Here is a 21,579-nt window from a genome sequence, read left to right as displayed (position 1 = left end):
CCGCTGTGTACGTGTACAGAGGATCATGGCCAGGACCAAGCAGACCGCTCGTAAATCCACCGGAGGGAAAGCTCCCCGCAAGCAGCTGGCTACCAAGGCCGCAAGGAAGAGCGCTCCCGCCACTGGTGGGGTGAAGAAGCCTCACCGCTACCGTCCAGGTACAGTGGCTCTCCGTGAGATCCGCCGCTACCAGAAGTCCACCGAGCTGCTGATCCGGAAGCTCCCCTTCCAGCGCCTGGTGAGAGAGATCGCCCAGGACTTCAAGACCGATCTTCGCTTCCAGAGCTCGGCGGTCATGGCCCTGCAGGAGGCCAGCGAGGCTTACCTGGTGGGACTCTTTGAGGACACAAATCTGTGCGCCATCCACGCCAAGAGGGTCACCATCATGCCCAAAGACATCCAGCTGGCCCGCAGGATCCGTGGGGAGCGAGCTTAGATATAATCGGGACCCGCATACAACACAAAGGCTCTTCTCAGAGCCACCTAATTCTCCATAAAATGAGCTGATATCATCATCTTATGTTTTTCTGTCCCGATTGTCTTGCTGAGCTCTGAAATATAATCCCGGGATTGTTCTCTGTAGTTTGCCCTGTACTGTACCAGCGGCCCTTTCTATGTTACGGGTTATACTGTGACCCTGATCGGTAGAAGAAATATGAAGCGCTGAGTGAAAATTAGATTAATCGGGCGCTGCGTCCTAGTGCCGCCTCTCCCGGCCATGTGTTCCTTTAATTGGAGAGAGGGGATTTATTCGGTTCACTCGGTCCTGTTATCGGTTAATATGCCGGCTGCCTGCACCCTTCTCACGGACAGAACATCTCACTGTCCAGGCTGTAATGTAATAGACCATCAGCCCCATCATCCTCACTGATGATCGCTCCCCGCACTATACAGCGGCTGTAATATCCAGGTAATGATACAACTGCTGAGTATAGAGAGCGGAGGAATGATTCCCTTGTATCCATCGCTCCCCCATTATATGCATCTGTACAATCCCAAGCCTCGGGGGCCAGAAGAGCCTCTGCTGTGCACACAACCCCTACACCTGGGGCTTTATCATAAAGTCATCAATATATAGAATCTGGGCTAAGGGAGCGTTCAGTCCTGTATTCCGTTCATTGTGCAACAGCGACATCTGTCAGTTTACTGCAATCGCATTACTAGATATCAGGTTCCCGTTAATGTTGTGGTTTTCTGTTTCTTTTGCGGTCAACTCATTCTATAAAGGATTACATTCTAATATCTGCTGATCAATAATAAACGTTAACCCTTTAACGTCTGATAGTGTGAATATATCAGTAATAGTCCGATTTCTGACTTTGAGATACTGATTATGATGGAGGAAACTGGTATCCTTAATACTGTGGTGTCCTCCCTGCTGTGCATTGTGGGACTGCGTCATTATTGTAGTGCAAATTAACGCTAAAGGGTTAATAATGAGCCGTGTGCGCGGTCCCGTCCGATGCCTAATGCTCATTGGCTGATCACAGGACGTTCAGGATTTGAATTTCCCGCTTCCTCCAGACCCGATAACAATGGAGAGATCTCCCCGAGATGTAGAGGCTGATCCTGTGGCTGACTACTACCCTCATCCTCCTTGTTTATCACTTTCGCACAGATGAACATTTTTTGAGATCGCAGAGAAGAATGTGCGGACTAAACTTATTCTGGCGTCACCGCAACAAAGATAAAACTGAGATAGGAGGACGGGAAGTCTGTTCCGCGGTCCTGACCTGAGAGGGAGCGGGGATGAAGTGAGGGCTATAAAGCAGAAAACCGGCCCTGTGCGGAGGATCACATTCCTCTACAGAAAGTGTTATTCATTACACCGGTTATGTACAGACCATGGGGAGTATAGGAGGGATAATCGGAGACTTCGGGTGGATGAGATTTAGTTACACTGACCAAATGTCAAAAGGGAAACTATAGAGAACTGATCTACAGCGCCCCCCACTCCACCACAGGAGAATATACACCCTGCAGTCAGTGAGAACCGCAGCCGCCGCTCTGATCTCACCCGATCCCGGAGCAGAATATATATAGTATCAATAGACTGTACTGACAGAATAGTGGCCACATATACAGAAGAGAATACGGGAAATACAGACAGGAGAAGCTCCAGCTCTATTCTAGACAATGTGGGTGGCTCTTAGAAGAGCCTTTGGGGTGACAGCAGGAGGCGGAGCAGGTTACTTGGCGCTGGTGTACTTGGTGACGGCCTTGGTGCCCTCGGACACGGCGTGCTTGGCCAGCTCTCCAGGCAGCAGCAGGCGCACGGCGGTCTGGATCTCCCGGGAGGTGATGGTGGAGCGCTTGTTGTAGTGAGCCAGGCGGGAGGCTTCCCCTGCGATGCGCTCGAAGATATCATTCACAAAGGAGTTCATGATGCCCATGGCCTTGGAGGAGATGCCGGTGTCAGGGTGGACCTGCTTGAGCACCTTGTACACGTAGATGGCATAGCTTTCCTTCCTGGTCTTCCTACGCTTCTTACCGTCCTTCTTCTGAGTCTTGGTCACGGCTTTCTTGGAGCCTTTCTTGGGCGCTGGTGCAGACTTGGCGGGATCAGGCATGATGCTCAGTCACAATACTTCTTCACTAAAACAGAGAGAATAATGATGCTTCCTCCTCCCACTGCAGCCGTATTTATAGGCAGCCCATGCAAATGAGAACTGCTGTCTGCTCGCTGTTCTACTGGAGGAGCAAATCATGTGACCTGTGGGAGTGTCATAAGCCCCGCCCAGTGCAGTTTATTGGTGTCTCTTTAATTCTCGTCACAATTGGCTGGATTCAAATGTACCCAATCACAGGAGCCGGAGGGCGGAGCAGGAACCTATAAAAAGCAGCAGAAAGGAAATTACGGTTACATCACAGAGAGGCTTCTTTTGAGCGTTTTACGGTTTACTTATCATTATGTCTGGACGCGGCAAACAAGGAGGAAAGGTTCGGGCTAAGGCAAAGACCCGCTCATCCCGGGCAGGACTCCAGTTCCCCGTCGGTCGTGTACATAGGCTTCTCCGCAAAGGGAACTACGCCGAGAGGGTGGGCGCCGGTGCTCCCGTATACCTGGCCGCTGTGCTGGAGTATTTAACCGCTGAGATTCTGGAATTGGCCGGTAATGCCGCCCGGGACAACAAGAAGACCCGCATCATCCCCCGTCACCTGCAGCTGGCCGTGCGCAATGACGAGGAGCTGAACAAGCTGCTGGGTGGGGTGACCATCGCCCAGGGAGGCGTCCTCCCCAACATCCAGGCCGTGCTGCTGCCCAAGAAGACCGAGAGCAGCAAAGCGGCCAAGAGCAAGTGATCGCCGCTCATCCCAGACCCATCCTGAACACCAAAGGCTCTTCTAAGAGCCACCACATTGTCTACTACAGAGCTGGCACCGCTGATCTTGTCTGATAAGGATTAGATTTGACATGTTCTTTATACGGGGTTATAGTAGAACTGATACGTTTCTTTCATTAACAGTATGAGAGGGATTGGACACCTTCACTTTTATTAAAAAAAAAAAAACTACCAGAAAACTTCCTATAGCAGATTGTGACCCTCAGCACAAGGACCGTTTCCTCCTCACTCCATCCCCGCTACCCTCACTAAGGGGGACGGGTACAGTTTCTACATATGGATTTTGAGGTGCAGCCAGCAATGTAATCACGTGTACAGGGACGAGACTAAGCGAGAAAGTCAAAATCTCCAATGAGCGTAAACTATCGGGGTTATTGCTCCACCTACAAAGTTAACCCTTCATTGTCCCTCGTTATTTATGCTCTTTCCCCTTCAGTCCCCGGAGCGCTCTCTGCTTCACTAGTCCCAATCCCTATATACGCTTACACGGTGCACTATAGTAGAGCGCCCCCATATTTAGTCTCCATTGGCTTTATATTACGTTTACAAGAAATAAGCCCAATAATTCTCCAGATGGATAAAACACCATGTGCACAACCTATTAACTAAAGGGTTACATTAACCCCCAAGTCTCTGGTAAATTAATTGTTTCCTTATATCTATCCATAGATCGTCTGTCGCAGCAGTATAAATCGTTAGTTTATACAGATCAGATACATTGTGTTACAATAGCGACACCTGGTGGTGAGAGCTTTGTATTCTAATCTTTACATGTTACCAAATAGTAACAAGTATTTCCCAGGTGCTGATACAAGTTACAGAGGCGCAAATAGATACAACTGTGGATGGTGACTAAAACTTATAATAACACAGCACAATAATTTCAGCTGCTCTTATACACCCTGCTTATCCTATACCAGATATAAGTGTCCTAAGGGGATCTAGAACAAATAAATACATCTGCATTGTCCTCGATATAACATATAAAGTGATGTAATGTAGAAGGTTTGTATATTAGGGTGAGGAGTGACAGATATTTATCTCCAGGATCCTGAATTATATCTCTTTGTTGGAGCTGTCACCTCTGACCGGGCTTCGGGAGTCTTCGGGCCGCCAGGAGAGGAGAGATGCCGCAATATAGAACATGATCCGGCGAGAAAGAGGAGGGAAGCGGGTGTCGGCTAGTAATGTATTCTCCGCATTGTAGTGTTAGTACAGAACTCCCGGGCAGCGATCATAATCTGGGCCATGTAATGTTATACTACGGTCCCTCCACATGTTTAGGGGAAGGAGTCTCCACATCTATTATATTCATCGCTCTGTATAGAATCACATCTCCCACCTGATCTGCTACTAGTTCCCCCGACACTGAACACATCGGCCGATCTATATTTACAGCAAAGGAAACTACGGAGCTACTAAACTAAACACTTTGAGCACCATATACCGGAGCCACAGCTCGGGCCATCGAGATAAAATCCTTGCAAATCCCAAAATCGGGTTTCCTCTTCAATATGCAGCTTCTATATCTTAACCACGATAATTGTACAGACAAGGACAATACACTACGACAGATCTCCGATAACACACAGCAGTGTAAACACAAGGAATTGTAGCCTTTCCATAGAACATGTGGGCGGCTCTGAGAAGAGCCTTTGGGTTGGTGAGATGGAGCAGAGTAGAAGCAGAATTAACCTCCGAAGCCGTAGAGAGTGCGGCCCTGGCGCTTGAGGGCGTACACCACGTCCATAGCGGTGACGGTCTTCCTCTTGGCGTGCTCGGTGTAGGTGACGGCGTCACGGATGACGTTCTCCAGGAAAACCTTCAGGACACCGCGAGTCTCTTCATAGATGAGGCCGGAAATACGCTTCACACCTCCCCTGCGAGCTAGACGGCGGATAGCAGGCTTAGTGATACCCTGGATGTTATCCCGGAGCACCTTCCTGTGCCGCTTGGCTCCGCCCTTACCGAGACCTTTTCCTCCTTTGCCGCGTCCTGACATCCTGCTGATTGAGAATTGAATGAATAATGTTTGAGGCGCGGAGTCCTAGCTTATATAGCACATGTGCGGACCAGAAGGAAAACTGTAACAAGATGACGTCCACATGGGCGTTTCCTTTTACTGAATTTACATTACCGGCCCCTCCCCCTTCTCTTTTGATTGGCTGAACACAGAATCGTTGGTGATTTTGAATTTCCCGCTCACCCTGTAATTCTCCGCTCTGGGAGAGAAGACACTTGTCCCGTGTTATGTGATCTCATGTTCAGGCGGCTCATTCTCAGGCTGCGGATGCCGGCACTTTCCGTATACAGTGACCGGGAATAATCACCAGGGCCCGTCCTGACATCTCCTGTTCTTATATAGAGGAAGAGGAGAGAAATCACCAAAGCTCCGGTATCAGCCAATCGATACTATGTATCAGGACTATAGCTCCGTACAGTGTTAACTCTTTAGTGTCCACATGTTCTGTTTCTTGTTTTATATCTGTACGGAGACTGCGGTGTGTAATGGCTGGGACTGTATATATTATATATAATTACACTGCAGTCACCATTCTCTGTCCATTCTGATCTCTCGCATATTGTCTCCGTTCTCTTTCATCCTACATCGTCATTGACCTATATTTACCCATGAAATTAGATACTAACGAACTCTTAATTAATTACATCCAAATGTTCTCTTTGTAGCGTCAATCATCATATTTAGTTCTATTAAGTTCATTGATGTTACTTTGATTAATTGGTCTTTTCACTCTCATTCCTAAATGTCATCTCCTGCCGGGGCTCGTTCCTACGATCGGTCTCCTACACGGTATAATATAATGGGTTACATAGAAAACTATTTACTGCCATGTTGTGGTAGCTGAACACAGTACAAGAAAAAAAACTTTTGAATAGTCTTTACATTCTTCAGCCTTACCACTAGGTGGGGACAAAGTACAGTGCAGCCTCTTCTAGGGATTCAGGCGAGAAAGGAAAAGTGTTGAACAGTGTCTTTTGCCATCTAGTGGCCGCAGAGCAGATTTCAGCGAAGTTCAATATAAAGTTATTAATTTTGGCCAAGTTTCTTTTCTCATTCTGCTATAATTTTAGCCCTTAATTAATTTGATTGTAATAGTGTTTAATAGAAATATGTATTTTTTTTTTTTATAATTATTTTTCTAATCTCCTTTTTACATTAACCCCTCAATGATGCTGTATTTTTTTTTATATATTTGTTTTCTCTTTTAACTTTTCACAAAAAAAATAATAATCAATATCTCTGTCAATGTTTCATCTACAGACCCATATGAAGGCTTGTTATTTGTGAGACCAACTACACTTTGTAATGGCATCCTTCACTTTACTACTAAGTCTACAGCAAAGCCAAAAAAAAGAGAAAATTATAGGGTGAAATAAACAAAAAAAGTTAAAAAAAAGTTTAAAAATGATTATTTTTAATTATTATTATTATTATTATTTTTTTTTTTGGGGGGGGTCCAAGTTTAAGGGGGAGGGGAAGTGATGGCTGCACATTCACATGTCATACATTGTAATTCCCATACTTGTGCTGAGAAGCAATAGAACAATCAAGTGTTACTATACATTTCACTCAAACTGTACAAGCCAACTCGTCACTTCACGGTCACCTGATTCAAGTGAGTCCCTAACTTAACAACTTCTCCTTTTAATGACATGGCAGGGTGCATAAACATTTTGTTTTCCGCGTATCTGCTAAGAAATGCATTGCAGTCCACACAGTCATAGTACCACCTTCGGGATCTCTAATAAAAATTCTGTCCGTTCCTTCTGTGGTGGGAACCCGGCCTTACTGTGCAGAATTCAGATCCCTTTATAGCGCAAGGTTCTATAGAATGTGGGTGTGATGATGATTTGGTCACTTTCCCTTTTAGAATCTTTGAAGGCAGATATAAAAGTCTCTAGCTATGCTTCTCACACTTTTTGTAATGTTGATAGTGATGATATAAAGCAGGGTCGGCACTGCCACTAGGCAAACTAGGCAGCCGCCTAGAGCGCAGAACCGATTTTGTGACTGATATGAATTCCTGTAGAAGACTGTCTTAGCTATGTTAACCTTACAGAGAGATTTTTTTTTTCCAAATAAAAGTTTATTCAGTTTTAGAATAATGTGCATTATAACAAAAACACAATAATCATTTAACAGGAGAGTTGCATAATAATTTGCCCATAGCATAGTATGTGTAGAAAATACTCTCTTTGTAACAGACTGCCAGTCATGTAACTATCTAGGTATTGTTACAATATACATGGTGGGGACTAATGTCTGTTCAGAGAATGCCTCTCTTAACTAGGTAGTGATAATCTTTAGATACCATAATGAAAAAGCTTCTACGAGATCCCGTATTGTATCTAATCGGAATCAAAATGGGGTAAATGAGAGGTAAGGTCAAAACTTGTGGTATCAAGCAGTCTGGCGAATTAAATGACATTGTAAACTTAACTTAACTAAAAGAGAAGGAAAGGAAAAGAAAGGTGGGTAGAGACGTAGGGGTAAGTAGAAGAGAAAAAAAGGGGGGGGGGCATAGGGGATACAAAAGAAGAGTTACATGGAAGAAGAAGGGACCATGGAAGACATATCAAGAACTTACCGCACAGGCCAAACCACACCGGAATCACTGTCGCGCCCAGTGCTCACAGGAAAAAAAAGGGTATGTATAATAGAAGTGTACATGTCCAAATACATGTTGATAGGAAAAGGGTAGTACACTGGGTATAGACAGGGGTTCTAATGGGTGTTTGTATATCAGTTGGCAAGATACAGAGTCTCATATTCCGGGGAGGATACAAAGGTTAGCCAAGGTGACCAGATCGCAGTATACCTGGCTAGCTGGCTGGGAGAGTCGGCCATCAGCTCCTCCATTCTATGTAATTTAGATATGTCAAGTAGCCAAGAGGAGATTGAAGGTACCGAGACCGACTTCCACAACCTCGGGATAACAGCTCTGGCCGCTATCAACAGGAATGAGATTAGACGTGAAGTGTTCTTGGGTAGCGATGTTGGAAAAATCGATAATAAAAGAGTCTCAGGTGTGCGCTGGAGACCCACCGATGTGATACGTTTAATAATGTCTAAAACCTTCAACCAATAAGAAGTTAGTCTAGGGCATGAGAGACATATATGCAGCATGGTGCCTCTATCACCAGTGCATCTCCAGCACAAATCCGATGTTCCCGGGTACATATTAGCCAGTAACGTTGGGACCCTATACCATCTGGAAAGGATTTTATAGTTAATTTTGTGGGTTTTACATGACACAGAGGTTTTATGGCACCGTAGCAGGGTCTGTGTCCAGGCTAAATCTGGGATTGCGTGGCCCATGTCCCTTTCCCAACCCACTTTGAATGGGAGAGGTTTGGATGTCGTCCTCCTAAGTAAGAGAGGGTAAAGTAAGCTTATTACATGAGACAGCTGAGAGCTTCTTGTACACAGTTTCTCAAAGTCAGTTAGAGGTCTGTGAAGTTTCCAGATGTTTTTAGCGGAGGCATAGAAATGTGTGAGTTGAGAATATTGGAAAAGGTGGGCCGTGGTTGGGTTTGTCCCGTCTATGATTACTGAGAGGGGTTTCAGAGATGTATCATTCAAGAGAGATCGAAATGTAACATAATCCCTGGCCTTAAAGGATAGGAACGAGGAGTGAGATTGTGTGGGAGGAAATATTGAGTTGTGGAATAAAGGCATTAAGGGTCCATCTGGGGTGTAGAGGGGTGTCCGAAATAGATACATTTTGGTTGCCTGACTAATAGAAGTCAGAACCGGTGGATAATACTTGATGGTTCCCCTAGCCAATTTAATTGGGGGGCTCCACAGGATTGATCTAAGGTCACTCCCTGTAATGTCCCGTTCTATCTGTAACCATTGCTTATCAGAGACATGAAGAAAACAGTCTAGAACTCGATTGAGTACAGTCGCTAAGTAGTAAGAGTGGAAATCGGGGAGGGCTAGTCCTCCTTCATCTTTTCTCCTGACCAGCACATGTCTCGCCAGTCTGGTATGTCCACGATTCCATACAAAGCTATTCTGTAGGGAGATTAATTCTTTGAAAAAAGTGCGGGGCAGGGCTATAGGAATTGTGGAAAATAGGTATAGGAGGCGAGGTAGAGTGTTCATTTTAAGGATGTTTATTCTTCCTATCCAGGAGAAGTCTTTCTTTTCCCATTTGGATAGATCCGCTCGCAACGCTTGTAAGAGTGGTGCATAGTTAAGTTTAAAAGTTTCCGTATGAAGTGATGGTATTTGAATTCCTAAATAAGTGATCGAGTGATGTTGCCACTTGCATGGATATGAGGTCTGCAGTAAGCGAACCATTGTCTGGGACAAAGTAATGTTGAGTGCCTCGCATTTTGATGAATTTAATTTATAATTACTGAGAGCTGAGAATGTTTTGATCGTGGACAATAGAGAAGGGAGAGATGTAAGTGGTGAAGAGAGGTAGAGCAACAAGTCACTGCAAACGACGCACACTTGTGATGGCCCGAGGGCAGAGCAATCCCCTTTATATTTGGGTTATTTTGTATAGCTATTAACAGGTGTTCCATGCAGATAACATATAGTAGCGGTGAAAGGGGACAACCCTGCCTCGTGCCATTTCCAATATGCAACGGGGAGGAGAGATGCCCGTTAATCCTAATCTGAGCCTGGGGGCTTGTATATAGTGCTTGTATGCGGGAGAGCATGTTGGGACCTATACCTATTTGAGATAAAGAGGCAAACATGAATTCCCAGTCCACCCGGTCAAAAGCCTTCTCGGCATCTAGAGACAAGAGGAAGAACGGGCATCTCTGCGCACGTGCTTGATGTATCAAAGAGAAGGTACGAAGGGTATTGTCCCTCGCCTCTCTGCCTTGCACAAAGCCGACTTGATCCAGGTGGACTAGGGAAGGCACGTACGGGGACAATCTATTAGCGATTAATTTAGCGTACAATTTGGTGTCCGAATTAAGTAGAGAAATGGGACGATAACTAGGACATAGAAGCGGGTCCCTACCCTCTTTAAGGATCACAGTTATATATGCTCTCAAAAAGGACGGGGAAATGTTAGGGGAGTTAGACATGGAGTTAAATGCCTCGAGCAACGAGGGGGCCACATCTTCCCGCAAGATCTTATAGAACTTGGCTGTATAGCCATCAGGGCCTGGGCTTTTACCTGCAGGCATGGTAGATATAGCATCAAACAACTCTACTTGCGAGAATGGCTCCTCCATTGCCCGAATTGCATCGATAGATAATCGAGGCAGTGCAGTGTCAGAGATAAACTGTGATAGAGACGGAGTCTCAGGGTTAGTGGGAGAGGTAGAACCGTGCTTGGGGAGATTATATAGCGAAGAGTAATATTTATGGAAGGATTCCAAAATGTCAGGTGTCAAATAAGAGGGGATTCCATTCGGATCTTTAATTGCCGGGATAAAAAGAGAGGATTTCTTATTTTTGAGAGCTCTTGCCAGCAACTTGCCCGATCTGTTACCCCATTCATAAAATAACTTTCCTGTCAATTGTTTGTGTGAATTGTTCATAAGCGATAGTAAGTCTGTGCGTACTTTAATAATGTCTCTGAAGACCATATCTTGTTGTGTACGTTTGTGCAGAAACTCAAGCGACTGTAACTGTGTTTGTAAGGAGTGAAATTTTGCCGATGCTTCCCTCTTCAATCTCGTCCCATGTTTAATGAAGACACCCCTCAGGACACACTTTAGAGCTTCCCATTTGGTGAGAGGAGAGGAAGCATCAGAGGCATGGTCTGCATAGAAGTGGGAGACAGTCGTCTTAAGGTCTTGGAGACATAGTGTATCCAAAAGGAGGGTCTCATTAAGCCTCCAGGTGGGGCGAGGTCTGGCAAAAGCCGGTAGCGAGATGGAGCAAAACACCGGAGCGTGGTCTGAGATAGCTATATTGCCTATTTGAGACCGTAAAATCGTATGGAGTAAGTGATGTGAGCATAGTAAATAATCTATTCTACTATATGTGCCTCGTGCATTAGAGTAGAATGTATAATCCCTGTCCTGAGGGTTAAGGGATCTCCATATGTCACTAAGCTGAAGATCATGTAGTTTCTTTCTCAAGGCTCGGAGTTTGCTGTGAGAGAGCAGTGAATGGCCCGTTGAAGTGTCTATGTGGGGGAAGAGTGGAAGGTTGAAATCACCCCCCAAGAAAATCGGGCCAGTGGCAAAGTCGGACAGGGCGTTTAGCGTCTTAATTAGAAAGGGGACCTGAGATCTATTGGGCGCATATATGTTTGCGAATGTGTATCTCTGATCCCAGAATCTCACAGTTCGCAAAGATATATCGGGATTTCGGATCAGTATGGGAAGATGTGATAGAGATTGGGAGGGATTTATGGAAGGCTATAGACGTCCCTTTTGAGCGGGAGTCCGGGTTGGTGCTATGAATCCATTGAGTGTAGTATTGATTATTTATTTTAGGTATATGGCCAGATTTAAATTGAGTTTCTTGTAGGAACAAAATGTGAACTTTCTGTCTATGGAATGAATATAGTGTTTGAGCTCTTTTCTCAGGCGTATTAAATCCCTGTATGTTGAGGGAGGCAAGTTTAAGATCAGTCGACATATTTGGTTAGGAGAGGTGGACACCATATGGGCCAGGCACGACAGCACCCCGGTCGGTCCAGTCTGCACGGCAAGCTAGGTTGGAGGAAGATGGTCCTGTAAAAGAAGAAAAAGTGGAGAGATGAATTAGGAGGGAGTGTAGTAGTAGAAAAAGGAAGTACCCATAAGGGAATGAGTACACGGTGTCTACAAGAAAGGGCCATAAGGGCCAATAGTAAGACTGGAACCAGTCCAATCATGCAACTAGTGGGGGTAACGTAGAAGTCTCGCTAGGGTAAATCTACAGGCTATAACAAATTAGGTCAAAAATTAGAACCGCTAAAAAAAAAAAAAAAAAAAAAGGACTTAAAGAACATGGGTCATGGTGTAGGCCATGACAACCACTGCAGGGTACAGTGAGGCAATTAACTATTAAAGAGAAAGCAAAGCCATCTCTTTGTAGTAGCGAGTGTATGGGAGGCAACAGGTCATAGTTAGCCCTGTGCTTTTTTCTTGCATTGGTCTCTAAGTGTGTAGTAAAAGAAAGTAGAGTCAAAAATATGTGTCAGGGATTTGACCAAGATCCACTTTCTAAGTGCGGAGGTGAATAATAGTGTTGAGCGGCATAGGCCATATTCGAATTCGCGAATATATGGACGAATATTCGTCATATATTCGCGAATATTCGCATATTTGTTATATTCGTTTTATTTTCGCATATACGAAAATTCGCGTATGCGGAAATTAACATATGTGAATATTAGCATATACAAAATTAACATACGAGTAACTTCGCATATGCGGAAATTAGCATATGCGAATTTTCGCACGCCAGTCTCACACAGTAGTATTAGAGCCTTCTTTACACCACACTAGCTGGAAGCAGAGAGGGGTGATCACTGTGATGTGTACTGTGAAAAAAAAGAAAAAAAAAAAACGAATATTCGTAATTGCGAATATATAGCGCTATATTCGCGAAATTCGCAAATTCGCGAATATGCGATATTCGCGAATAATATTTGAATTGCGAATATTCGTGAGCAACACTAGTGAATAATGCGACATTAGAAGACAGACATTCAAACTCAATATCTAAGTACAAGTCAGTAGGTGCTTCTGGGTCCAGACAACGGTTATGGAAAAGGCGTTCAAGTAATAGTAAAGTAACAGAAACTGGGCCAGATGGCCCTCACAGGTATTTGTTGTCAAGGAAAGTTAGTGTAGTGTTGACGACAAGGTTATGGTGAATGTACATCAGGTTTTGCGTCTCATCAGAGAAGTCTTCTGTGACATCGGTTAGGTGTCTTGCTGGGTGGGAGCATTGCGTTTATGAGCAAGCTGGGCTATCGGTGGATAAGAGGTAAGGCGAAACATTCTATCCCATTCCGGAAGAGAAATTGGAGGGAGACGAAAAGTATTCAGAAAGTTCTGTAAATCCATTGGATGTCTTAGCGTTGCTGTAGTGGTATCGTACTTAGCAATTAGTGAGAAGGGAAAGCCCCAACGATACACAATTCGGGCGTTATTCAGGAGTTGCAGAAGCGGTTTAAGAGCTGCTCTTAGCTTGAGGGTACGGAGGGAAAGATCCGGGAACAAGTAAATGGGATGGCTATTGTAGGTGAGATTCTTCAGGGATCTCGCTTTTTTCATGATGTCCTCTTTCACGAGGTAGTGATGCACTCTGCAAATGATATCCCTTGGTTTGGCTGGATCCGGATTTTTTGCTCTAAGAGCCCTATGAGCTCTACCCAGTTCAAGGGGTGTGTCTAAAGGCTTCTGGAGGATTTCATTAAATATTTTTTGTAAGGTAGTTGTAATGTCTTGTGGGGAAACGGATTCAGGCAGTCCTTTGATTCTTATATTGTTTCGCCGATTGCGATTGTCTAGGTCATCAAGATGATCTATTTCCGCCGCTTGGTGAAGAGAGAGGTTTTTAGTCGCCTCCTGTAGGGTTTGAATCTGAGCGGAGGCAGTAGTACGAAATTCCTCAAGCGATTGTACTTTGTCTTTAAGTTGAGTGATGTCTGATTTGACCGGTTTGAGGTCTTTTTTCCAAGCAAGGCGCAGGTCATTTGCCATATTCTGGATGTCCGATTTGGTCGGAATTAGAGCCAGCAAGGCCTGTAGTTCCGGATGGTCCTTCAGTGTGTTAGTTGCCATTTCAGGGGTGGGTAAGGAAGAGTCAGAAATCGTATCAACAGTGAGGGTGGGTCTGTCAGCTCCACGGGCTCTTCTAAGGTTTTGTTTCTTGCCTATGAGAGCTTCATCTGAAGAGGAGTGGTCTGCACCCTTCGCTACGGCTGTTTTCGCCTTCAGTGGAGTTTTGAATAACTTCTTCTTGGCGGGTGGGCTAGCGCCCCAATATTCAGGGGTGTCACTATCTTCTGTGGAATCTCGTATCTCATCCTCAGAATGGGAGATGTCTGAATCCATAGCTTCCGCCCAGTCAACAGCATTTATTGCAGGAGGACCAGAAACAGGTTGCTGAGAGGTTGATAGTGGTAGATGGGAATCACTAGTGATATTGTTAGAGTGGGTATATGTCTCAGCGGAGATACTAGGTGTAGTTGCTGATGGAAGTCCCTTAGAGAGAGGAGCAGGTTTTAAAGGTGGTTGTGGCACCGTCTGGGTTGACTTGGGTGGATATGAGAGTTGAGGAGGAGCTGCAGCATCTATATTTGTACTGATAGACTGCCGAGCTTGATCAGTACATATGGGGTTAATAGTATCTGGCATAGTGGTATACTTAGGGGTCTGTGAGATCGTTCCTGAGGTTTGTAACAGAGTTTGGGTAAGTTTCAGCTCACCTCTCATGTCAGATCTTACTTGTAAGGGGGGGGGGCGTCACTCCGGGCAGGCGTAATGGCGGCCTGGGAGGAGGCCACGCACCCCTTCATGCTGTGCTGCTGTGTGTTCGGGGGGTTTCGCGCTGCATCACGTTGAGGCAGTGGAGTCTGAGGAGGTGCCTTCGGTTGGTGCGGCTTTCCAGTAGCTGCCGACATCTTTAGTGGGGGTATTGAGGTCTCCGATTGCGAGCACTCCTCTCCTGTGCGCTCCGTGCTAACCGGGGAGCCGGAAGCTGAGGAAACTGTATGCTGCGCAGCGTTTCCAAATCGAGGCTGCAGCACTGGTGGAGGCCTCGGTCCAGCGTCTGAGGTCTGTAGGGGCTGAAAATAAGCCGGGATGGTCCTAGGTTTGTCTCCGGTGCTTTTAGGTTTCTTCTTGTGCTTTTTACTGTGCGATCTGCCTCCCATATCAGTGTATATGGCCTCTAATAAAGCGGTCCGCCAGGAGCTCTCAGACCATGCGACTTGTCCCGAGCGCGTCAAGCCACGCCCCCCCTACAGAGAGATTTAATTTATATATATATATATATATATATATATATATATATATATATATATATATATTTTTTTTTTTTATTTTGTCATGGGACTAGTTCCACCACTGATCCTATATCTGTCCTGTGAGACGGAGTGGGGATTTGGCCTAGGGTAGCAAAAATCTTTACACCAGATGACAGAAAGGCCTCCTTTTTCAGTTCGGCGGGTCCTGTCCCCTCAGTGAGCAGTGCAGTGTTGTACAGAGTGGGGCAGCTACGTCACATCTCAGCAGTGCATAATAGAATTGAAAATAATTATTTATTTTCTTCACAGGCCCCCAACTACCTAGTGAAAAATATAGCCCTGTACACGGTACTTTACAAAAAAGACACAATGCCCTCATGTGACTGCATCCGGTATTGCAGCTAAGCTCCCCTCACATGAACACCAGACACCACGAATGAGCAGCTTTTTATATTTATAATTCTATGAAGACTCATTTGTAACTTAGAAACACATGAGTCTCTGTATGATGTGTGCAAAAGGGACAAGCAGAGCAAAACCTAACCCAGGTGAATTCATACGAGGAATTTTAATTTTTTTCTAGAGATCAGTGAATCGAAGTTGACGAACCCGAATTCGTAACAAATTTCATGAACAATTTGATTTGCAACTAATGTGAATATCGCTGCAATTCTATTGCGCAAACAGCTTCATTAAACTCAATTTTACAGCGTTCCAGGCTATCGGAGAGCTAAGATGGCGGATCCACATGTGAGTCAATTGCCCCCCCCCCGCTCCCTAGTATGGTGGAGCCGAAGCTGTAAGCTCCGGCTCCACCATTCACTAACCTTACACACACACTGTGAGTACACAGCGTGTGAGCTGCGGGGACAAGATCCACTAAAGGCCGGCGCGATGACGTCACATCATCGCGCCGGCGCCTGGAGGACCCGTCCCCGTGGCCTGCATACTGTAAGTAAGGGTATGCTCAGGGTCCAGGGGATTAGGGAAACAGGATATGCGCCACTGTTAGGAGGAGGGGGGGGGGGGGGGTCAGAGAAAAGGGAATATTTAATGAGGGTCTGCAGTGCAAAGCACAGGGGGCATTATATGTGAAGAGCACATGACAGGGGGGCCCCCTGTCCTGTGCCCTTTACATATAATGCCCCCTGTGCTGTGCCCCTCACATAATGCCCCCTGTGCTGTGCCACACATATAAATTATATGTGTGGGGCACAGCACAGGGGGCATTATATGTGTGGGGCACAGCACAGGAGGGCATTATATAATATACAGCCCCCTGTTCTGTGCCCCACACATATAATGCTCCCTGTGCTGTGCCCCTCACATATAATGTCCCCTGTGCTGTGCCCCTCACATAATGCCCCCTGTGCTGTGCCACACATATAAAGTATATGTGTGGGGCACAGCACAGGGGGGCATTATATGATATAATGCCCCCCTGTTCCGTGCCCCACACTTATAATGCCCCCTGTGCTGTGCCCCTCACATATATTGCCCCCTGTGCTGTTCCCCTCACATATATTGCCCCCTGTGCTGTGTCCCACACATATAATGCCCCCTGTGCTGTGTCCCTCACACATAATTCCCCATCATGTGCCCCTCATATATAATGCCCCCATCATGCGCCCCTCACATATAATGCCCTCTGTGCTGCGCCCCTCATATATAATGCCCCCTGTGCTGTGCCCTTCACATATAATGCCCCCATCATGCGCCCCTCACATATAATGCCTCCTGTGCTGTGCCCCTCACATATAATGCCCCCATCATGCGCCCCTCACATATAATGCCCCCTGTGCTATGCCCCTCACATATAATGTTCCTGTCATGTGCTCCAAACATATAATGCCCCCTGTGCTGTGCCCCTCACATATAATGCCCCCTGAGGGGACAGGACATGGGGCTTTATATGTGAAGGGCACAGCACAGGGGGGCATTATATGTGAGGGGTGCATGATGGGGGCATTATATGTGAGGGGCACAGCACAGGGGGCATTATATGTGTGGGACGCATGATGGGGGCATTATATGTGCGGGACACATGATGGGGGCATTATATGTGCGGGATGCATGATGGGGGCTTTATATATGAGGGGCGCATGATGGAGGCATTATATTTGAGGGGCAAATAATGGGGGCATTATATGTGAAGGGCACAGCACAGGGGGCATTAAATGTGTGGGGCATATGACAGGAGCATTATATGTGAGGGGCACAGCACAGAGGGCATTATTATGTGGGGGGGACAGGACGGTCATAATTATTATATGTAGGGGCACAAGATGGGGCATTATTACTATATGTGAAGGCACAGAGGGGGAGATTTATGAAAACCTGTGCAAAGGAAAAGTTGCCCAGTTGCCCATGGCAACCAATCAGCTAACTTCTTTCATTTTTAACAAGGCCTCTGGAAAATGAAAGAAGCGAGCTGATTGGTTGCTATGGACAACTGGGCAACTTTTCCTCTGCACAAGTTTTCATAAATCTCCCCCAGAGTGTTTTGCCTTTCAGAAGTATAGTGTATATTATGAGGAATTTCTGGGGTGGTATGTTTTTTAGGGGCCACACTACATTACGGTATTTTACTCAGAGGGTGCACTGCACAGCAAGTTATATTCAGAGAATGCACTGTGTGGTAGTATTAGATTTAGAGGGCACAGTGTGTGGTAGTATTTTATTCAGTGGGTACAGTGTATGATAGTATTATATTTAGAGGGTGCAGTGTGTGATAGTATTATATTTAGAGGGTGCGGTGTGTGATAGTATTATATTCAGAGGGTGCAGTGTTTGAATATAATACTACCACACACTGTGCCCTCTAAATTTAATACTACCAAACACTGCACCCTCTGAATATAATACTACCACACACTGTGCCCTCTAAATCTAATACTACCAGAGGGTGCAGTGTGTGGTAGTATTATATTCAGAGAGTGCAGTGTGTGGTAGTATTATTATTATTATTTTTTTTTTTTCAAAGTAATTTTTTTATTTTCAAAAATAGCATACAAGACACTAAAACAACAAAAGCATCTTACAGGAAAAAAGAATGGTATGAGTGACTCTCTTCGATGCGCTCGTGGGGCGGCCAGTTCAATATAATAGAGGAGCTTCTCACAGCATGACAATGGTTATATTCAATATAACAATGCAATTCAGAGAGAACATGAGAAAAAAAAAAAAAAAAAAACAATAACTGGAATGTAAATCTCAATAAGGGCGTAGGCCAGGTGTAGGGAAGGGCCGTCAAGTTATGGAGGGTATAAGCACAGTCACACAGGTCAAGAGAGAAGAGAGGGAAGGGAAAGGGCAGATGGACCAAAGTAGAACAAGAACAAGAAGGTAAGACGGATGTTAGAAGGAGAAGAGGGAATAGGGAAGCAGGCGAGCTAGAGAAGGACGTACCTCATGAGTCTGGCAGGACCGGCTACCTCCAGATCCGCGGCCACCAGGGTAGTACTGAAGAGAATGGCAGCTGAGCACAGGTGTATCACATTATGCCTCCAAGTGAAAGGACTCAAATTCCCCAGATGACATAAAGGCAAGCCAAGGACCCCAGATATGCTGGTATTTGTCAATCTGCTGTTCCGAGACCGCCATCAGTTCCTCCATTCTACAAATATGTGATATTTCTTGGAGCAAGGACGAGAGGGTTGGAGGTCTGGGAGATCTCCATATCCTGGGGATCACCGATCTGGCAGCCATCAACACATAGTGTAGAAGGAGGGTCGAATATTTAGGAAGCGACGGGGGTAGAATGGATAATAACGTCAGTTCCGGGGTCTTGGGGAGTGTGTGGGAGGTTAGCTTGGACATGAGTTTCAAAGTGCCCGTCCAATAGGAGTCAAGTGATGGGCAGGTGAACCAAATATGGGTCATAGTACCACTGTTGACTCCACATCTCCAACACATCTCCGAGACCCCAGGATATATATGGGCCAATAAGGATGGGACTCTATACCATCTGGTCAGCACTTTGTAGTTGGTCTCTTGCGTTCTACAGGAAATCGTCATTTTGTGACAAACTGATATCGCCCTGTGCCAGTCTGTATCGCTAATCGTGTGTCCCAATTCAGATTCCCATGAGGACCTAAATCTAAGTGGGGGAGAGGCAAAGCTGTCTAAAAAGAGGGTGTATAGTATCTTAATTTGACCCTTGGAAGGGTGCGATTCAGCACCAAGGCGCTCGATCGATGTCAAGGGACGATTGAGAGCCAAGCCATGTTTATTGGTGTGGTAAAAGTGAGATAGCTGGGCATATTGGAACTGATATAATGGTGTAGTCGGGGTACTTGGGCAAAGTTCACTAAAGGTTTTCAGATCCCCACCACGTGTGAGAGTATGAAAGGTTGTGCCTTCAGAGCGAGGTAGGGTCAGAAAGGTACGAGCTTGAAAAGCTGGTGGGAATGTTGCATTACCAAAGAGCAGAGTGAGCGGTCCGTCAGGAGAGAGAAAGGGGGAGCGTCTCAGGTAAGTCAAACGGGCACGCATAATGGAGGCATATATGGGGGGTCTAGGGAGGGGGGAGGTCATGTGTGTACTCGTCCATAAGATAGCCCTAATATCTCTGCCAGATAGAGCACTTTCCAGGGAAACCCATTGTTTTCTATCAGTTGTACGGAACAAGTCCAACACTCTAGAAAGGACAGCCGCAAGGTAGTATGAAAGGAAGTCAGGAAGAGCCAGTCCTCCGTCATTCTTACGCCTAATAAGTATGTGTCTAGCTAACCTGGGATGTTTATTCGCCCATACATATCTAGTTTGTAGGGAGGACAATGCTTGGAAGAAGGTCCGAGGGATATGAGTGGGTATACCCGCGAACAGGTAGAGGAGTCGTGGGAGTACAATCATTTTAAATATGTTAATTCTACCTAATCATGAAACATCAGTTTTATCCCACGTCAACAGGTCCGACTTCAGGGCGCATAGAAAGGGGGGAAAGTTGAGAGTGTAGGTGTCAGCAGGGTTAGCTGGGACACGAATGCCTAGATATTTTAGGTATTTTGATTGCCATTGAAAGGAATAGGAGTGCCGTAGCATCTTATCCGTCATAGGGGGGAGGTTCACATTAAGGGGCCTCACTTTTGGAAGTATTCAATTTATAACTGCTGTAGGCAGAGAATCTGTGTATAGAAGCGAGTAGTGAAGGGAGAGAGGTGACAGGTGAGGAGAGAAAGAGAAGAAGATCATCTGCGTATGCCGAGCATTTGCAATGGCCCGAGGACAGTGAGAGGCCTGTGATGTCCGGATTCTGTCTAATATCTACAAGGAGATGCTCCATACAAAGCACAAATAGAAGTGGGGAGAGAGGACACCCCTGTCTCGTGCCATTGCCAATGTCAAAGGGAGACGACAGATGACCATTTATCCTTGTTTGGGCCTGAGGGTGGGAGTAAAGTGCCATTATGCGCGACCTCATGACTGCACCCAGTCCAATTTGGGAGAGGGTGGCATGCAGAAATCCCCAGTCCACCCGATCGAAGGCTTTTTCTGCATCCAAAGAGAGCAGGCATAATGGGATATCATGTGATCGGGCACCATGGAGAACCGAGAACACCCTTAGGGTATTGTCTCTGGCCTCCCTCCCCCGTATAAAACCTACTTGATCAGGGTGGACGAGAAACTGCATGTGGTCTGCCAACCTATTCGCAATAAGTTTTGCAAACAGTTTAGCATCACTGTTAATTAGAGAAATAGGTCGGTAGCTGGGGCAGAGCTAGGGATCCATACCCTCCTTTGGGATGACAGTAATGAAGGCGCGCAGGAAGGAGGCAGGGGGCGGGGTGTCACCTCAAATGGAGTTAAAAGCTGAGAGTAATGTGGGAGAGAGGTCAGTACCTAGTATTTTGTAGAACTTGGCAGTGGAACCATCAGGTCCCGGGCTCTTGCCGGCCGCTAAGGAAGATATCGCCCTCATCAGTTCCTCTGAGGAGAATGGAGATTCTAGTGACTGGGTCACATCTTGGGGAAGTTCAGGGAGTGCCGTTGATGCTATGTATTGCTCTAAAGAGGGAGAAGCCTCTGCAGAAGAGGTCGGGACCTGAGGTTTTGGCAAGTTGTAAAGAGCAGAGTAGTAAGAACGGAAAGCAGAAAGAATGTCCGGTGTAAGAAAAGAGGTGGAGCCCGCAGAAGTGCGAATCGCTGGGATAAATAATGTGGACTTTTTCGCCTTAAGGGCAGCAGCTAATAGTCGACCCGCTCTATTACCCCACTCATAGAATGTTTTCCCCGTGACCTGTCTATAGTAGCGGTATCTGTCATTGAGGTGGGAAAGTAGATCATGGCGTACTTTTATCAGTTCCCGAAAAGTGCTCTCTAGTTGG

The 21,579-nt window shown here is 45.9% G+C and overlaps 4 protein-coding genes across 4 annotated transcripts; 2 read left to right on the top strand and 2 right to left on the bottom strand.

The window, feature by feature from the left end:
* Positions 1 to 19: 19 nt before the first annotated feature.
* Positions 20 to 496, top strand: LOC130332610 (histone H3). Its single transcript, XM_056553782.1, has one exon. The coding sequence runs from the start codon at positions 26 to 28 to the stop codon at positions 434 to 436; it is 411 nt and encodes a 136-aa protein (XP_056409757.1). The 5' UTR covers positions 20 to 25; the 3' UTR covers positions 437 to 496.
* A 1,670-nt stretch (positions 497 to 2,166) lies between these two features.
* LOC130332614 (histone H2B 1.1) lies at positions 2,167 to 2,589 on the bottom strand. Its single transcript, XM_056553786.1, has one exon. The coding sequence runs from the start codon at positions 2,568 to 2,570 to the stop codon at positions 2,190 to 2,192; it is 381 nt and encodes a 126-aa protein (XP_056409761.1). The 5' UTR covers positions 2,571 to 2,589; the 3' UTR covers positions 2,167 to 2,189.
* Positions 2,590 to 2,801: 212 nt separating this feature from the next.
* LOC130332612 (histone H2A type 1) lies at positions 2,802 to 3,440 on the top strand. The gene has a single exon (XM_056553784.1). The coding sequence runs from the start codon at positions 2,911 to 2,913 to the stop codon at positions 3,301 to 3,303; it is 393 nt and encodes a 130-aa protein (XP_056409759.1). The 5' UTR covers positions 2,802 to 2,910; the 3' UTR covers positions 3,304 to 3,440.
* A 1,368-nt stretch (positions 3,441 to 4,808) lies between these two features.
* LOC130332619 (histone H4) lies at positions 4,809 to 5,496 on the bottom strand. The gene has a single exon (XM_056553790.1). It carries the CDS (start codon positions 5,344 to 5,346, stop codon positions 5,035 to 5,037), a length of 312 nt encoding a protein of 103 aa, XP_056409765.1. The 5' UTR covers positions 5,347 to 5,496; the 3' UTR covers positions 4,809 to 5,034.
* Between the last annotated feature and the right edge of the window lie 16,083 nt (positions 5,497 to 21,579).

Source organism: Hyla sarda, unplaced genomic scaffold (assembly GCF_029499605.1).
Source record: "Hyla sarda isolate aHylSar1 unplaced genomic scaffold, aHylSar1.hap1 scaffold_38, whole genome shotgun sequence".
Taxonomy (NCBI): Eukaryota; Metazoa; Chordata; class Amphibia; order Anura; family Hylidae; genus Hyla; species Hyla sarda.
Note: the sequence above shows the minus strand (reverse complement) of the source record. Positions and strands in the feature narration are given on the sequence as shown.